We start from the raw sequence: 17,440 nt of genomic DNA, 5'->3' as shown, positions 1-17,440 counted from the left end.
TCAAGGCCATCCGTGTTTAAAACCCATTTAATTAAGTACCTCTGGACAGTTCTAAACGACCATATAACATCCTCTGACAGTTAAACAATTTACCTTAATGTAACTATATTGTCTAAATATAAATTGATAAAAAGTATAATTAATAAAATATGTTAAATAAAGTGTGTTTATAATTATGATTTATGGTACATTGTTATTTATTATATTTATATTTTAGGCTGTAACCTTATTAGTTCAATGGAATAAACCTAGCATGCCTTGGTTGCAGCATCGCTTCACTTATAGGTGCATTTAGGGCCCGATGTAATTGCTATGATCAGTTTACTGGTCAACTGGTGTTTCGGTGTCCCTTATTTTTTTACACTCGGTCACTTGTCAAGGCATGTAAGGTCATTCGGCGATATTTTCTTTGAAATAAAATGATGTATTTGTGTAACAATTTGAAAGTTTATTGATAAAAAAAAATTTATAGTCAAAGTTCCAGTTTAACTCTCTTAGTCTCTTCATCGATCTATTTAGAGCTCTTTCTTCTGGCGTAATAAGAAGTGCATATTTTGATTTGTGAGTGACATATTCTGTGAGTCAGCCAGTTAGGATCGATTGGTTACAGACTGACAAACTTAAAATCTAAAGAATGTCAGTCTGTAACAAATTGATCCTAGCTGGCTGACCCATGGAACATGATACATATGCTCGTTAAGAAGCCTATAACAGCTAACATAAGATGATATAATATGGTGATATCGTTTATCAGTAACACGGTTAGATCATGGTTAAATCACGTGTCTCATCAATCATCGGGTCCCCACCACCAGCATAACAAATAACACTATACATTGTACCTTGTACTATATATTGTACCACTATACATTGTACCTTGTACTATACATTGTACCTTGTACTATACATTGTACCTTGTACTATACATTGTACCTTGTACTATACATTGTACCTTGTACTATACATTGTACCTTGTATACCAGTACAGGACTCCTGTACTTAATTAAACAGTTGCTAATATCCCCTGGATTGGAGCTCTTGTTTCGCTCACACAGTCCGTACCAACAATGGTACTGTTGCAATATTGTACACAGTATGTGAAGTTTGTGCTATGTTATATATGTTCCATGGAGCTGATCTTGTTCGATGGTTTGATCTTAATACGTGACTGCTGAGACTTCTAATTTATTTTTTACACTTCATTGAGGATTAATAAACTACAAGTACATTGTACAATCGTTAAGTGATTATATTATAATTGCTATCGCTATAATAATACATTGTCCAAGTTGCATAATCTTTTAATTTCTGACTATATTCAGGGCGTTCTCTCATTAATATGTAAACTGATATTGTTGATTGCGCGATTTATGTTCCCGGACAGGTTAATTAATGACATTATGCATTCTTCAGGGTATTTATGCATCACTTCGAATTCTTTCGGAAGTAAAAGCTATCCCTTCTTTGCTCCTCCTTATGCTTTTTCCTTGCTGGTTCGGCGGAGCGGCTCCAAGTATGGTATTTTAATAATGAGGGAATATTAAAGTATTGCCTTTGTGATCACTTGTACATTTGTAAGTCAACCGTGATCACACCCATACCATGCAAGCCGCAAAGGTGTCCAATGTCTACTCTTTGTACAGAAAGGCATCTAGAGAGCTAGAGCTCCAGATACATATAAGGTCCTCAGATTGTTATAAAGTTATAAGAGTGTGTCCTATCCCTTGCTGCACTCTTATTTCTTTATTTGTAACTCTTGAAGTAATCTTCTGGGTATTTGTGTGTTGTATTGATTGAATAGCAATCTTACTAACAGTTGGGGCTATTTTGGGTCTATGACTGACTTCCAGTGTCTAAGAGCGTGGAAATTGGAAAGCTTCACCGCGTTATCTCCTTAAGAGTAAGAATTTAACCCATTAGGGACGACGAGTTTTAAAGTTTGCCGATTTTGATGCCGTTTAACACACTAGGTCACTTTACAGCAAAAATGAGATATCCAAAAAAGCTAATCTGTATCTCGTTTACTTTAAAAGATACAGCTATGGTCGCATACGACCCACTCGTCCGGGTCGCAAACGACCCATCACGGTTTTTCGGCTTTAACTTCTGAAACAAAGACGTTAGGATAAAATAAAAACTGTAGCATAAGTTAAAAACATATGGTCAATACTGTGTGACTCTAACTTTTTAAAAATAAAGAATTTGGGTCATTAACGACCCACTCGGCTCACTCGCTTATTACTACATATGTCCATGTAACTTCTTGAATTCAGCCTAAAGCATGACATCATAAGTTCAAAATCGCCTCTCAGCAAGTGATAATCATCATAAACTGCGAAAAATCGGTTAAATGGGTCATTAGCGACCCACTAAGACCACAAAATTGATTAATTAAATATAATGTTGTCAAACTTTTACAAATATTAGTATAAAAACATGTTATATCTTGGTCATTACTCTTGTACGTTGATTTAAATTTTAAAATCGATCAACTGGGTCAATAACGACCCACTCGGAAGTTGAACCACCTCATCAATTATTATCAGTATCATGTTGTTCTACCATCAAGAAAGACACTCGTAGGTCTTAATTCCACGCAAACCACGGGTGGCTGACTACTAGCCCTTCTGAGATCTGGAGTCTCACGGTAATCTGCAGATCACGTCACCCAATGACTGACGAATAATGGGCAGAATTGGATTGATAGGTAGGTGAGTTTATCAGCTGTTAGTACACGACCGTAATGTCGTGAGACAGCAAACAACATGCCTATCTTTTCCCGATTCCTAGAACGTCCAAGAAGAACTATACAACTGCTGGATTCAGATTTCAGATGGCTGCATCTACTCTCTTCGCAGCTCCCTTTCTTTACTTCTTAGGGGCCGTTCATATATTACGTAATCACTTATTGGACAATTTTTACGCCCCCCCCCCCACCACATAGCTATTATGTCAAAATTACACAAGCTTAATCATTTGGAAACTCCCCTCCCTCTCGGCCGATTACGTAATACTTGTTTTCGTTTTGAAAGCTGCCTCGTTGTTGCGGGGTTTGTTACCCAAAACGAGGTAGTTGTCTGAGAGATTGCAGGTTGCAGCACCGCCAGCCAAATGGGGGGGGGGGGGGGCTTTTTCCTTGTCCTTCTTCACAGAGCTGTAGATGTAGCCATCTGAATGCAGCAGTTGTTTAGTTATTCTCGTACTTTCTAGGAATGAAAAAAACATTTTGGCATGTTGGATTAGAATATGCAATTTGACCACTCGTCTTTCAGTATTTACCCAAGGTTACATGATATCTCGTATACTTCGTTCAGGGGATTTTTCTTGAGTGACATGATCTGATCACCGTGGGACCCTGGGTCTCAAGCGGTGGGTTGTAGCAGGTTGTTTACCAAGATTCGAAATTGACGAAAAAGGTAACAGAATCTAATAAGCAACAACAACAGCATGGCTATTACCTAGCAAGTTAGGAACGAGGGCCGATTCCTTTTCTTTTGCGGCACGGCCACGGTCCTTTCGGTACAGATTTCCACGCACCATAGTATTATAGTCAGGACGCAACTCCAGGCATATGCAGTAGTGTTATTCTCGCAGCTCTTTGATGAGTGATGACGGCCCTTCAGTTGGCCCTGGATCTCAGAAGGGCTAGTAGTCAGCCACCCGTGGTTTGCGTGGAATTAAGACCTACGAGTGTCTTTCTTGATGGTAGAACAACATGATACTGATAATAATTGATGAGGTGGTTCAACTTCCGAGTGGGTCGTTATTGACCCAGTTGATCGATTTTAAAATTTAAATCAACGTACAGGAGTAATGACCAAGATATAACATGTTTTTATACTAATATTTGTAAAAGTTTGACAACATTATATTTAATTAATCAATTTTGTGGTCTTAGTGGGTCGCTAATGACCCATTTAACCGATTTTTCGCAGTTTATGATGATTATCACTTGCTGAGAGGCGATTTTGAACTTATGATGTCATGCTTTAGGCTGAATTCAAGAAGTTACATGGACATATGTAGTAATAAGCGAGTGAGCCGAGTGGGTCGTTAATGACCCAAATTCTTTATTTTTAAAAAGTTAGAGTCACACAGTATTGACCATATGTTTTTAACTTATGCTACAGTTTTTATTTTATCCTAACGTCTTTGTTTCAGAAGTTAAAGCCGAAAAACCGTGATGGGTCGTTTGCGACCCGGACGAGTGGGTCGTATGCGACCGCAGTTAGTAAACAGCGTCTAGATCTGTTTGTGAACATTTGATTATCACGGGCTTTTCATATGTCTCAAGGAAATCGTTGCCCGCAACTATTTTGTCCTCAACAAAATAAGCCTACATAAAGTTTTAATGTCCCAATCAAGGCAAGAAGTAAAGTGAAATATTTTCCAATTATGACGACTAATTAGCCTAATTATTTAGTTGTTAGTAATTAATTGGGTCTCGACTGGAAAGTCAATAATGTAGCCCAATAAATTTTGAGCATATGTGCGAAAGATTCGTTGCGTTTAGTATTATGGTTTGTCCTCTATAGCCTCTAGAAAAGGTGGGTCGTAAACGACCCTATCGTCCCTAATGGGTTAAGGGACTGCTTTTTGGTTTTGGTTTTGGACTGTTTACTTGAATTCTCTAGTTAATACTAGTAAATAATTAGATAACCGCTCTACTTTGTTGAAATGATGTAACGATATATTGTAAGAGTACACTTTAAAAGTGCTGCATTTATTTAGGTGCTAAGATAGGGTAGATAGCCCCAGCACTAACAGATAAGGTATATCTTTATAAGGGGTGCTCGTGACCGTATTGTACTGCTAATGGACGGGAACTACAATGGAATTGGGTATACAAACTCTTTGTCATACATCTGGTGATATAAGTTGTTCACGATAGCTGGATTGTCTCTCTTGTTCTCATATCCTGTCCAAGAGCTTGTCGTGTTGTCAAGTGGTGTTGTCACGTGGTTATTGATTAGAAACTAGGAACTGAGGAACTCTATCGCACCTTGCATTGTTCATCAGGTGACTTGATTATAGGGCTAAGTTCTCAGTTCTCAAGTTACAGAACTAATGTTGCGTGTTTACTTGTGGGTCAACTTATATTATCGCTATATGGACTGATAATTTACAGGGTTATGCAAAAAGTATTTAGCCATTGTAATAAATCGTGGAAATTCTTATGGAGGAGTAAATTTTGAGATATGAGTTGCTATCAATTCATAAACGTTTTACGTTTCATTCTTGCTTCTCATTTGATTTAATTCCCTACATTATTTTTGCATCACTCTGTGGCATGTATCTCATCTCGTGATCGTATACCTTTACTCTCTGCAGAATACGATATCATAAACTTTAATATAAAATTGTATATTAATGTATATGATATTGTACTCTGTACTCGATAGAGAGTTTGTCCATAAATAAACTGATCTATAAGTATGTAAATTAGTTTATTAATGGATAAACTTATCTATGTTTCGTATGTTACAACTCATTTCACATTTGGACATTAATTGAAAGATTAAATCCACTTTGACTTACTGCTTTTTTAGTGTCCTAAAGATCTATCTTGGGGAATGTTGTATATTTTAGGTCTTGTCTTATGTTATAATTAGCATTAGGGTTGCCATTATCGGTACAATTTTTTTTAAATCGCGATAATCGATAACTTTTTCCAAATTTTTTTTCCAAATCAGTGTGTGTAATCAGTGTAGCTTGTGTTGCAAATATCGAGCTCTCTTATCTTTTGTAAATTTGCAATAAGTTCAGTTTGCTGCTACCGTGTAGTTTACCTTTGCGTGTGTACTTGTACATTACTATACAAGTACACTATGGGGGATGACCCAACTTTGACCCGATCCCAGGAGTTGATTAAGGAGTTCAACTATGATCAACAGGAAGATGTGGAAGGCTGTGTTGCACGCTGGTCCGATAAGTTAGAAAAAGACCTGCATATGGACTACCGTGAAATTGACTACGAAAGTCGTGAAAAGATCAAGACTAAGGATAAACAGACTCTGTCTGGCTGGATTGTGGATGCAGTGGACCTTGTTCGTCGGCAGAATAGTCAGATGTATCTCTTGAAGGAGATCATCGAGTGCTTCAAGACGGAAGCACTAGCAGACAAAGAAAAGGTGATCAGACTGCAGGGCCAGCTGCTGATGCAGAAGGACGAACAACTACAGTTGCTTAAGACGTCTGTTGAGGAGACAGTCCAAACAACGGTGGAGTCAGGGATTCAGAACTATAGTGCAGCTGTTCAACAGAACAGTGCAAGTGGTACGGTCTGCAACAGTAAAATCCTGAAGAAGGTGATGAAGAGTGTGGCTGCAGAGGAGGACAGGAGCAAGAACCTGATCGTGTTTGGGCTGAAAGAAGAGGAGGAAGAACAGCTTCCAGCGCTAGTTACCGCAGTTTTGGAGGAGATCGGGGAGAAACCTCACTTCGAAGCGACTAGAGTCGGTTGGAAGAGGCCAGGTAGTACGGCTATCCGACCAGTCAAGATCACCGTCCCAAGCTCAACAGCGGTTCATCAGATTCTGATGAAAACAGGGAGACTGAGGGAGAAGCACAAAGATGTATGGATATGTCCAGACAGATCCAGCGAAGAACGAGCAACAAGGAAGCATCTGGTCACTGACCTGAAGAAGAAGAGGGCGGAACAGACTCATCTCGACCACTACATCCGGTACGGGAAGGTATGTAGCCGTGATAAGAAGTCATCATGAGTTACACTCTCGGACACTGATCAGTATATATGAAGGAGTGATGATTATTTTAAGAATTTTCAGACGTTATCTGTATTTAAGAGACAACTATATATTTTGAATATTTTATTATTTGATTGTTTCACACTTTTCATATTTCATAATTTTATTACTAGGTGGAGGTGATGTTATTGAGACTTTGGGCGGCCATAAAACTCCTGTTTTGAAAGTTGTCCTCTGTACTTGTTTCACTGACCCACGCTTTATAGCATTTATACATTTCGGCCCATTTTATATGTTTGTTCGACTTGCTGTACATTTGTATATTTGCTATTTTGTAAAAGTTTCAAATCAAATCAAATCATCGCGATAATATCGGTTATCGGCGATAAATTTGGCAAGATAATAGAAGTAATATTTGTCTGCACTATGCATACTTGAATTATGCTCCTATGCTATGTTATCTTGTTACAATATCATTAATTGAATTTAATTTCCAAAAATCGGTTAAATTCGAACTTTGAAAAAAAAACTTTTAAAAAATAGCAAACTTTCATAGCATTATCGTTGGCTTTATCATTTTCTATAGAATTGCTTAATGCTTTCCTATAGAATCAATTGCAATATTGGCATTGCCCTTTAACAAGCCCACATTTTATCGACAATATGGCCTATTTTTTCTCTGCAGAGAATTAGAATTACTTTAATAGAATTATCGTGTGCTTTATTCTTTTCTATAGAATTGCTTAATAGCTTTTCTATAGAATCAATTGCAATATTGGTATTGCCCTTTAACAAGCCCATATTTCATCGACAAATGTTCTTTAGGCCTATTGTTCCTTTGCAGAGCATTAAAATTACGTATCAAGGTTTACTTAGTGATCATTTTGTAGTCTTGATATGCATCTGCAGCTGCTATAATACCGGGGTCCGAGTAGAACTTTACTGGCAATCATACGAAGTTAAGGTTCTTTCTCTAGTCTCTTGACATATCATGTACGTAGCCTATCAAGAAGGGTTCGAGAAAGTGACGAGTCTATCTTTTGACTCTTCCAGCTTGCTATCAATAAACTGAACATTCACTTCTGCTAGGTTGAGGGAGATTGTTGTCTCTTTAACACAGTCTTAATGATGTCTAACTCATGTCTAACTCAGTCTATCCTGTATTCCGTATTAGATTACCTAGCTCCGAGTCAACCAAAACTCCGTTCACTGCATCAGTTATCCAGTCATATCTCTTCAACATACTACACACCACACAGCAAACTCGAACAGGTTTTGCAGTCTCGTTGCAGTATGAGTTTCTTTCCGTGCATCAAAAACCAGAATAACTGCGTCTGATCATACAACATCCAAGTTACCTACTTAACTCATAACTAACTAGATGCGATAATATAACACGACATTTCAATTGTCACTGCCGCAAATTCATAAAAACTACAGACTACATAGCACGTCAGCATACCATTGTCCATTACATTGCAAATTATGGTAGCAGTCGGGTTTAACATGACAAACAAAGAAACAGATAAGAAAAATATGTTAAATTTAGGCTATTTTCCCCTAATAAAAATTTGTTGATTATCGCGATAATTCTCGAGAATTATCGCAATAATCGATAAAGATCTTTGGCAAATTATCACCGATAATTATCGGCCGATAATATCGGTTGGCAACCCTAGTTACAACTCATTTGGACATTAATTGAAAGATTAAATCCACTTTGACTTACTGCTTTTTTAGTGTCCTAAAGATCTATCTTGGGGAATGTTGTGAATTTTAGGTCTTGCCTTATGTTATAATCAGCATATTATCTTATATGGTAACACTGTTTTAAAATACTTCAAATTACAGTTGTGATAATTAGTTTCCATTTGACGGAAGATACCACAATTATTTCAGTTTTATTGTTAATTAACGCAGGTCATATCTCATATTGGTAACACAATTTTTAAATGATCTTAGTTCTAGTTACGATAATTAATTTCTACCTGACGGAAGATACCACAATTATTTCAGTTTTATTGTATATGTATATGCATGTTTTATTGTACATGTACATAAACGCAGTACAGGTCGCATGTGTTTTTTAGGAAGAAATAGTGATTGAGCGAACTTATTCTACCCATTTTAACGTAAACACTTTTAGTCTAAGTAAAGTTGCTTTTAGTTCTTCATTGTTGATCCCACGGTATACTTTATTTCATCATTAAAGAGTGTGGCGGGCACTCTGTTATCCCCAAATACTGTTAAAATTAAAACATCACGAATAACAGCTAATCATTATGTTAGAGGACCTTCATTTGCTAATTTAAGATTGGAAACTAACAGATGTGAATTATTTCATAGGCAAGAAACGCGAAAGAAGCAGCTCATCTAGAACTCAGAACACTGACTAACTCAAAGGAAAACAAAGAAAACATGCAGAACGAACTGATGAACAAAACCGATGGAGTTAGACAGAGTAAGTCACAATTGTCAAACGCAAGGAAATATTCGTTTCGGGTTTGGCAGAGAGCGAGAGCGAGATGGAGGGAGGGAGGGAGGGAGGGAGGGAGGGAGGGAGGAAGGGAGGGAGGGAGGGAGGGAGGGAGGGGGGGGAGGGAGGGAGGGAGGGAGGGAGGGAGGGAGGGAGGGAGGGAGGGAGGGAGGGAGGGAGGGAGGGAGGGAGGGAGGGAGAATTTGTCTGAGGTATGCTTGAACCGCTTGAACTGCTTGCTTGCATTAACTCTTTTATTTGGTTGGTTAGATCCTAAGTTTTAAAACATTCTCTGAGATTCTAACCTGAGCGCTTGAGTATGAAGATTTTATTACATGAAGTTATCGAAAATCTATAATTTCACGTTTAAGCAAACCCCAAGGAACCACAACTAAGTCAATACACTCCCGATGCCATATAACTCAACTTTCCTTGATACATATCTAGTTACTGGTGGAGAGGTACACCTTAATTTCTGTAAATTCAGCTTCCAGCATTGAACAGTGAAAACTATAAAATCTTTGTCAAGAGTCAAAACAAATGTGGTTTACCTCCCCACTAGTATACACTATACATATAGTAGTAGTATGCCTATGGGTACGTACCCATAATAGAGATAATAGTATTATTAATACTGTACCCAAAACGAACTCTTTTCTTGTAGACGTGCTATCAGATATTGAAGCTCGAGGAAAGCAAGCTGATGATGAACGGGAAGCACTGTCCCAGTTTGTTGCCGGACATTCGCAGAGCGTGAAAATTGCTGGCGCTAGAATAAGTGAGATATTGAGAAAGGCTGGATATTATAGACCAAATTTTGCTAATAAAATCAGTAGAAATAACAGTCGCACAGCGATAAATCAGTCGTACTACAGACACAGTGATTAATCAGAGAATAATTTTACTGCTAGAAAAGGATGTTTAAGCTGTGCCATAAAACGGCAATTGCAATTAGAATTCGAAATTTGAACTTTTGTTTACATTGTTGATATGAAACTTCAAAGTCTATCCACAAAAGAAGTCTCCTCGGTAGAGTCCAGCTTTTCTTAAAGCTCACTCCTTATTAGGCTGCTTGATACCTGCATGTAACATTGACCTTGAAGCAATTAAAAAAGAAGCTTTGTGGGAATCAGTGTGATTCTTTTTGCATGAAACATGCTGCATGAAATCAACAAATCATTAATAAGATTCCATTATTATTATTTTTATTATGATTTGTTTTCAACTTCATAATTTAGCACGCGACTTCTAATATCGTTTTCCTTAAACAAATTTGTATACGGTTATGTTTACAGCTGTGTATTGTTATATTTTTAAAAATCGTATACATTTTCTCCTTGATACGTCCATGTCCACCTAGGGTTTGAGTGCACTTGTTTTTGCCTGAGCTGCACTTGTTTTTTCCCAAAAATTCTAGAAATTTCTAATCAAGTCAAACTATCACAAAGCGTAAGATATGGTTTGCTCGGGAAAAAAACTTTTCAAGTTTATGGAAATTTTTTGACATAATCGTTTGTTTTTATAATTTGCAAGTTTCAACATAATCATTTATTTGAATATAATGTTAAAATGTTGAAAGTAATCATGCTGCGGTGCGGCATAAAAAGCGGTTTTAGGTTTGTTTGTGTGTTCATGGTTCAGTGTGGCACTCGGAAATTAACCTTAAATCACCCAGCCAATTAATTATTTATTCTCGCAGATATTTTATCCGACATTGAAGCTCGTGGTGCAGAGGCCGATCAAGGGAAACAAAACGTTGCTGCCCTCTTTGAAGGACGAGCTAAACAGATGAACGTCTTATCTGATATCAAGGATATGGGGAAAGAAAAAGAAGAAGGAATCAAAAATGTAATAATTAGCATATTTTTGTTTCAGTGCTGAATTTTTGTTGCATACTTTTATTCGTATAATTCAAATTGATCGTGAACGTCCTAGAGTGAACTATGCGCGGCTATTATTGCAATTGATTAAAATTATTGCCGTTTTTGCTTTAATCAAAAGATAATAAAAAGATAATAAAAGATTTGCATCAACTTCGAGATTTACCATAGTGACCACTAGACCTGCTCTCAGTTTTTGGAGTTTGCTCTTATCTGCAAAATCAAAAGTTAGTATGGCTGTGTATACTAATTCTTCCAAACTAGACCAAATTAAAGATTATAAAATCGTACGGGGTTAGTTTCCAGAAATGGGTCTCCTACATGATCATCACTTGTGCAAACACGCTACCATAACACTATCGCATTTGAAGTGTGTATGTATAGTTCACTATCTCTATGTGCAATGTGCGGCCGCTTAGTGTAGTGAAAAATACTTACAAGTGTGACTATACAATGTGCCCGAACTCAGGGAAGCAATGCCAAGTATGTACCACATTTGACAGCTTCAGAAGATACGGTTGAACACAGTAAATGATTTTATAAAAGCTGTCAAATCACATTATGTAATGTTTTCTTGTGTAGTAAAGTTGGCCTTTTGGGGAATTGAATATTGGGAAGTAGGTTGCGGGGGTAAATATTTTTAATTGGATTGACTTAGAAATATAAAAATTGTACGGGTTAGTAAGTACCAAATTTGGCTACGTTACTAGATAAGATTGAACACATACAATATTTTTAAAAGGCTATTAAATTGCAGAATAGTAAATTTTGTGGTTAATATAGGCTAGTTACGAAGTTCACCTTTTGGGGAATTGAATCCTGTCACGTGATCGCGAAATTTAAGATTTAGAGTGACAGTTACTTGCCATTATAAAACTTTGCATTTTCTAGTAACAGTATATATATATACTATAAAATGCAACGTTTTTCGGTCGTCTCTCAGCTTTGAAGTCCGAGAATACGGTTTAACGGCCCTTAACAACAGTTGCCAAATAAGGTGCGAACTGCGGATGACTCAATCATCTTTAAATATCAGGCACTTCTTTGTAGAACAGATAAAGAAAAAGAAATGACAACTTTTAAATACATTATATTCATCAATCAAATTGTTCGTAGTTGTTCGTACAATATATAACCTCTGATCTTTGAACAGGTAGAAGCGTTGTTTGCTGCCAAGTCAAGTAAGACAGATATACTGAGTCACATCACGTGATGTGACGTCACACCTCGTGATATGACGTCACACCTCGTGATGTGACGTCACACCTCCCCCTCCAGGTAGAAGCGTTGTTTGCTGCCAAGTCAAGTAAGACAGGTCTGCTGAGCGATATCAGACAGATAAAGGAGGAGAAGGAGCAGGGTATGGCTAATGTGGAGGCTCTCCTAGGAGCCAGGGGCTCTAAGTCTGGTGCTATGGCTGAGATAAGGTGAGATAAGGCTGAGATAAGGTGGGGAGATTTAAAGTCTCACTTTTTCTTCTATTATTTTTACCATTTGACATTTAATTTTATCAAACCATCGTTAAAAGTTAAGAATCTCACTTTTTCTTTTATTATTTTGACCATGATCCCAAGTACTAGATAACCTTTCTCGGTAATCACTTTTTTTCTGTGTCCGGTTATTTCGTGTCGTTGGTCAAAACTCAAAACAGATTGGGCCTTGAAAGTTTCTCAATTAAGATTGGTTGTCAGATTGATATTACAAAAGATTTAACACCATCCTAGTAGACCCCCTTACGGCAGCAGTTTGCGTTGGAGTATTAAATTATCTTGTCTGAGTAATAACATATTATGATCCTGTTGAAGATAAGGTATAAGAGATAAGAGGGTAATGATGGTTTTAAGAGATATTTGATACTGAGAATTTAACTATAATAACAGAGTTCTAGAATATATAATATCGTTTCTCATAATTCAGAGGAATTTGTTTCCCTTTGAATCAATCAAACTAGATGAATTGTTGTAAATACTGAGATCAAACTATCAATCTACAGGCTATCGTCAAACATGTTGCAAGGCGTCATCTTCAGTGACATAAGCCCTAAAAATTGTAAAAAGTTAGTAAAACCCAAAATTCCTTTAAAAATCTGAACACTCTTAAAACGGTTATAATGTTAAAATTAAGATGTTAGGAGTAATGGAAGGCCAAAAGGATTTATAGTATTAATTCCCAAAGGTTTTAAAGTCTTGAGTAGTTGAATATATTTATGTTCACGGACATCCAAAGTTTTAGGACTAGAATTATCAATAATTGACACATTAAAAATTTTGTTAAAATCTTCCCTTTGTCTAAAACCATGATCCAACAAATGTAAACCCAAACTATATTCATCACTTGTTTCATCTACCTTATCACCATTTAAAAGTTTATAATATTTGACCCTATGTTCTCCAGTCCTAACCCGTAGAGATCGAGTTGTGCGGCCGACGTAAGCCTTTCCACAGACACTACATTGGAACAGATAAATGATGTTGTAGCTCTGGCAGTTTCCAGGGGAAGCTTTAACCTTCTTGCCGTTCACTTTGAATTCACGGGTGCCTTTGACAAGTTCACAACATTTGCATCTTGGCACATTGCATTTGCTGGTTGGGCCATGTTGAGCTCCTAAAGCAAGTTCTTTCAATTTGACGAGGCGAGATTTTAGGCTTGGCCCTGTTTTCTTTGTGTAACTGAAAATTGTCTTTCTAGGTGTGGCGGATGTTGAGGAGGTCTCTTGGGATGTTTCAGCAGTGTCACTTTCACTGAAACTCCTCGTTCTTGAGAGGTGTTCTTCATACTTCTTAGTCACAGACACCAGATCATCATCACTACCATAAGTAGATATGACCCTGATTGGAAGATGTAATGATGTCTGGTCATCAGGAGCCTGAACTTTGCGTGACAGTGATCTTGCTGTGTTAAGGACCTTATTACTGATGTTCTCAATCATTTTTCTAGGGTAACATGCGGCAAGGAAGGCTTTTTTAAGGTTGTTGAGATGTTCTTTCAGGCGTTCTTGGCAGTTGATGATCCTTCTGAGTCTAAGGCATTGAGAGTACACGATACCGGAATAGATATGGTTAGGGTGGGAGCTTTTAAAATGTAGATATGAACGAGAGTCTGTTGGCTTTATGAACAAATCCGTTTGGAGGGATCCTAAGGAATCGAAGGTGAACATTATGTCAAGGAAAGATACGTATTTACCAGGATCTTCTATTTGGTATTCATCAATGATTAGGCCATGGGAGAGGAGTGCTTTGTTAACATCTGCAATCCAAATTTTGAACTCATCTGTAGTTCCCTCAAACAAACCTGCTCCGTCGTCAATGTAACGCCTAGCTGATACGATCTTATTCATGAGCTCTGGGTTACTATAAACACATTTGTTCATTAGGTAGTAGACTGCTATGTTTGCGATTTGGACACATAGTGATCCACCCGTAGGGATACCGATGAGTTGTATGAACCAATTTTGATCGAACACCCCAGCAGAGGATCGAAGGCTCAATTCCACCAATTTGGTGAGCCATTTGCAGAAATCTTCAGACCAATCTTCTCTGCATGATGACATAGCGGAATTCAGGGCCTCTATGACGAGGGGTGGTGTTAGAGAATCATAGAGGGCCTTAAAGTCGTAGGTAAATGATCTGAAGCCTTTCTTCTGTACTGGGGAATGTTCACTATCCACGAAATCCAACCATTGAAGGGCATCAGTGCTATCAGTCAAAAGGTCAGAGCAGAAATCTTTTTCAAGATCCTTCAGGTATTGGCTAGCAAGGAAAACATCATAATTCATTTTGCTCAACAATTAATCAGTGCCGACAGTAAGTTTAACAGTTTAGGAGATAAACTTGTGTCACGTAAACTGCTGCAGCAATGAATCTACCATTATGTGACGTCACACCACGTGATGTGACGTCACACCTCGTGATAAACTTGTGTCACGTAAACTGCTGCAGCAATGAATCTACCATTATGTGATTGTGACGTCACACCTCGTGATAAACTTGTGTCACGTAAACTGCTGCAGCAATGAATCTACCATTATGCAACGAAGGTTATTTCTCATAATCGAGATCATTTGAGTATTAGTTAGTCAAAAAGGAATGCTAAAGATCCTCGTGATATTTCATGTACAGCTCATCAGCAAGCCTTTTATCTTTTAATCCCGTATGTCAGGACTCAGGAGATTGTCAGACAACGGTGTTTCTTTTTTTATTTTTCCTTTTTGTGTTTTTTATGTTTCTTTTATTATTTATTTTTCCTAAGTTTAGAAGTATTTATAGTGTGGTTTAATAATCTTATTTCTCCGGCAGGCAAATCAAAGAGGAAAAGGAAAAAGGGATACAGAAACTGGAGCAAGCACTTGGTAACCGACCCCCCTCAACTTCCGAATAATGACATCATCTAACATCTAGACGGTGACGTCATCTAGACGGTGACGTTATTGCGACGCTATGATGACGTAATGATGACGTCACGTTATGATGACCCCTCGTACCAAGGACTATTTTTTATCTCAGCACATGGACTACCATATTTTACCACATATTATATTGGCAAATTTTTACAAAGCTGTCTTGTAGTCAGAAGTACATCTCAGAAATAAGTGTCTTTCCTACTGCTTTAAAGTATAATTCATTAATATTTTGATGGAAAGAGTTTGGTAAAATTTAGTTTATAAGGTCGTTATTTTGAGATTCCGATATCATTGAAGTAGCAGTTAATAGATCGTTAATGCCGAGGAAGTCGACGTGTTATAGCGATTCACGATTTTGGCAGAGAATATAAATTCTCAGTCAATATCGTTAATCGTTTATTTGCAAGGAGCTGGTATTAAACTGAACTTTAACATGAAATTGTCAGTAATAGTTTGGTCTAGACTGGTTTCGTCATGGCGACATGGCATCTTACCAAGATATCCCAGATTAGGCTAGATTACCCAATACCCATCATGCTCTGTTCACTTTCCAGGCTTTCAATTAATGGTCCAGAGATTTGTTTAATCAAATTAGCATCATTAGCTAAGAACGACCTCACATTTCCAAGAGATGGTACCTTGACAGGACATGCAAAGCAAGTGTGCCAACTTCACCAGTTTAAGTTTACCTAATCAGGAAGTTGTAAAGTAATTATTCCCGACTTCAGACTTCTTCCCCACAGTTTCCCCTCCCTTTGCACCTAAGCCGGCTAGCCCTATAAAAAAGCGCACTATTCTCAGTTTTACAAGACTTCCTCTCTCTCTCTCTCTATCTCTCTCTCTCTCTCCATCGTTACTTTAACCACTTTAACGCGGTGCTGGTTAATTCCCCAGATATTTAAGTCTCTGCCTGCTCCGATAGAAATCAGTAGCTATCTGGTTACCGTCTGGGAGCGAATATTGCTGTTGACTGTGCTCGTACGATCAAATCGGGGGGAGCTTTCTGTAGCGGCGGCGGGAGTTGATTGGCGATGTCAATCCTTCGCAGCTCGGCGCGGCCTAGTAGTATAGTGGTGCATCGCGCCGATCTAACGAAGATCGGCCCAGTAGTGCATCGCGCTACAACGGCGGGAGTCATCTTCATTAATGGCGAGTTTTAAGGGGTTTTATTTTTTCGGCTAAATGATATTATCGTACCTTACAGTTCCATCCATCTACTGTTAGTGTTGAGGGTCTGGTGCATCTTCGAGTGATGACTAAAGCGCTCGAAATTTGAACCTCTATGCTCTAGCGGATGCGATGGTTTATTGGCATTCCTCCTAGAATGAAGAGTGTTCATGCTTCATGGTAATATCAATATTCTGAGATTGGTAGTGTATATTCCTTACTTTTTCAGTGCGATGCAAGTATATTCAAACTATGTTAGTTATAAATGCATACTTTAATAGCCAATCATTATTGATATTTTTTGTATGTGAATTTCAGTCTGAAACTTAATTTTTTTTCTTCATGTTAGCCAATTTCTTGATTGCTTGAAAAATTTGATGAGAAAATCTTAAACTGCATGGTGTCAAATAATGATATTCATCTTGTGCAAAGTTATCATTTCTTATACAGATTTTGAGAAAATTGTTTGATTAGTATTTTTTGTGAAATGTTGATTATTTTGATATAGATAATTATAACTCAAATATGTTGTTTAAACTTTAATAACCATAAATGTGATCAGTGAGCGACCATTTCAATATAACAGGGGAATAAACCTTTTAATCGGTACCATATAAGTAAATTCTGGGTTATGGATGGGATTGGGATGGGATTTGGGTTTAAGGGAATTTTGAAATCGTGTGCGGTTAAACTTGGAGATGGAAACCAGTATAGCCCTGCGCTCGCCCGGCCGAGAGATATGATTCTGACAGGTCGTTAGTCAACATGCCACAACCTTTACTACTAAATTGTACTAAAGTGCGAAGTTACG

General features: G+C 37.7%; 1 protein-coding gene across 4 annotated transcripts in view; it reads left to right on the top strand.

Moving 5' to 3' along the window:
* Positions 1 to 17,091, top strand: part of LOC134814295 (glycogen [starch] synthase, liver-like) — a 70,282-nt gene extending 53,191 nt beyond the window's left edge. For 2 of the 4 annotated variants that reach the window (XM_063822390.1, XM_063822389.1), the window contains 5 exons: positions 9,054 to 9,168; positions 9,848 to 9,961; positions 10,883 to 11,031; positions 12,342 to 12,490; positions 15,359 to 17,091. In XM_063822390.1, the coding sequence (XP_063678460.1) occupies positions 9,054 to 9,168; positions 9,848 to 9,961; positions 10,883 to 11,031; positions 12,342 to 12,490; positions 15,359 to 15,440 (609 nt within the window). In that variant the 3' untranslated portion in view covers positions 15,441 to 17,091. The remainder of the gene's footprint in view (positions 1 to 9,053; positions 9,169 to 9,847; positions 9,962 to 10,882; positions 11,032 to 12,341; positions 12,491 to 15,358) is intronic. The other 2 variants (XM_063822392.1, XM_063822391.1) reach the window with 2 other exon arrangements.
* Positions 17,092 to 17,440: the final 349 nt, after the last annotated feature.

This window comes from Bolinopsis microptera, chromosome 4, assembly GCF_026151205.1.
Source record: "Bolinopsis microptera isolate Bmic1 chromosome 4, MBARI_Bmic_1.0, whole genome shotgun sequence".
Lineage (NCBI taxonomy): Eukaryota > Metazoa > Ctenophora > Tentaculata > Lobata > Bolinopsidae > Bolinopsis > Bolinopsis microptera.
This window is presented reverse-complemented; position numbering and strand designations above follow the sequence as displayed.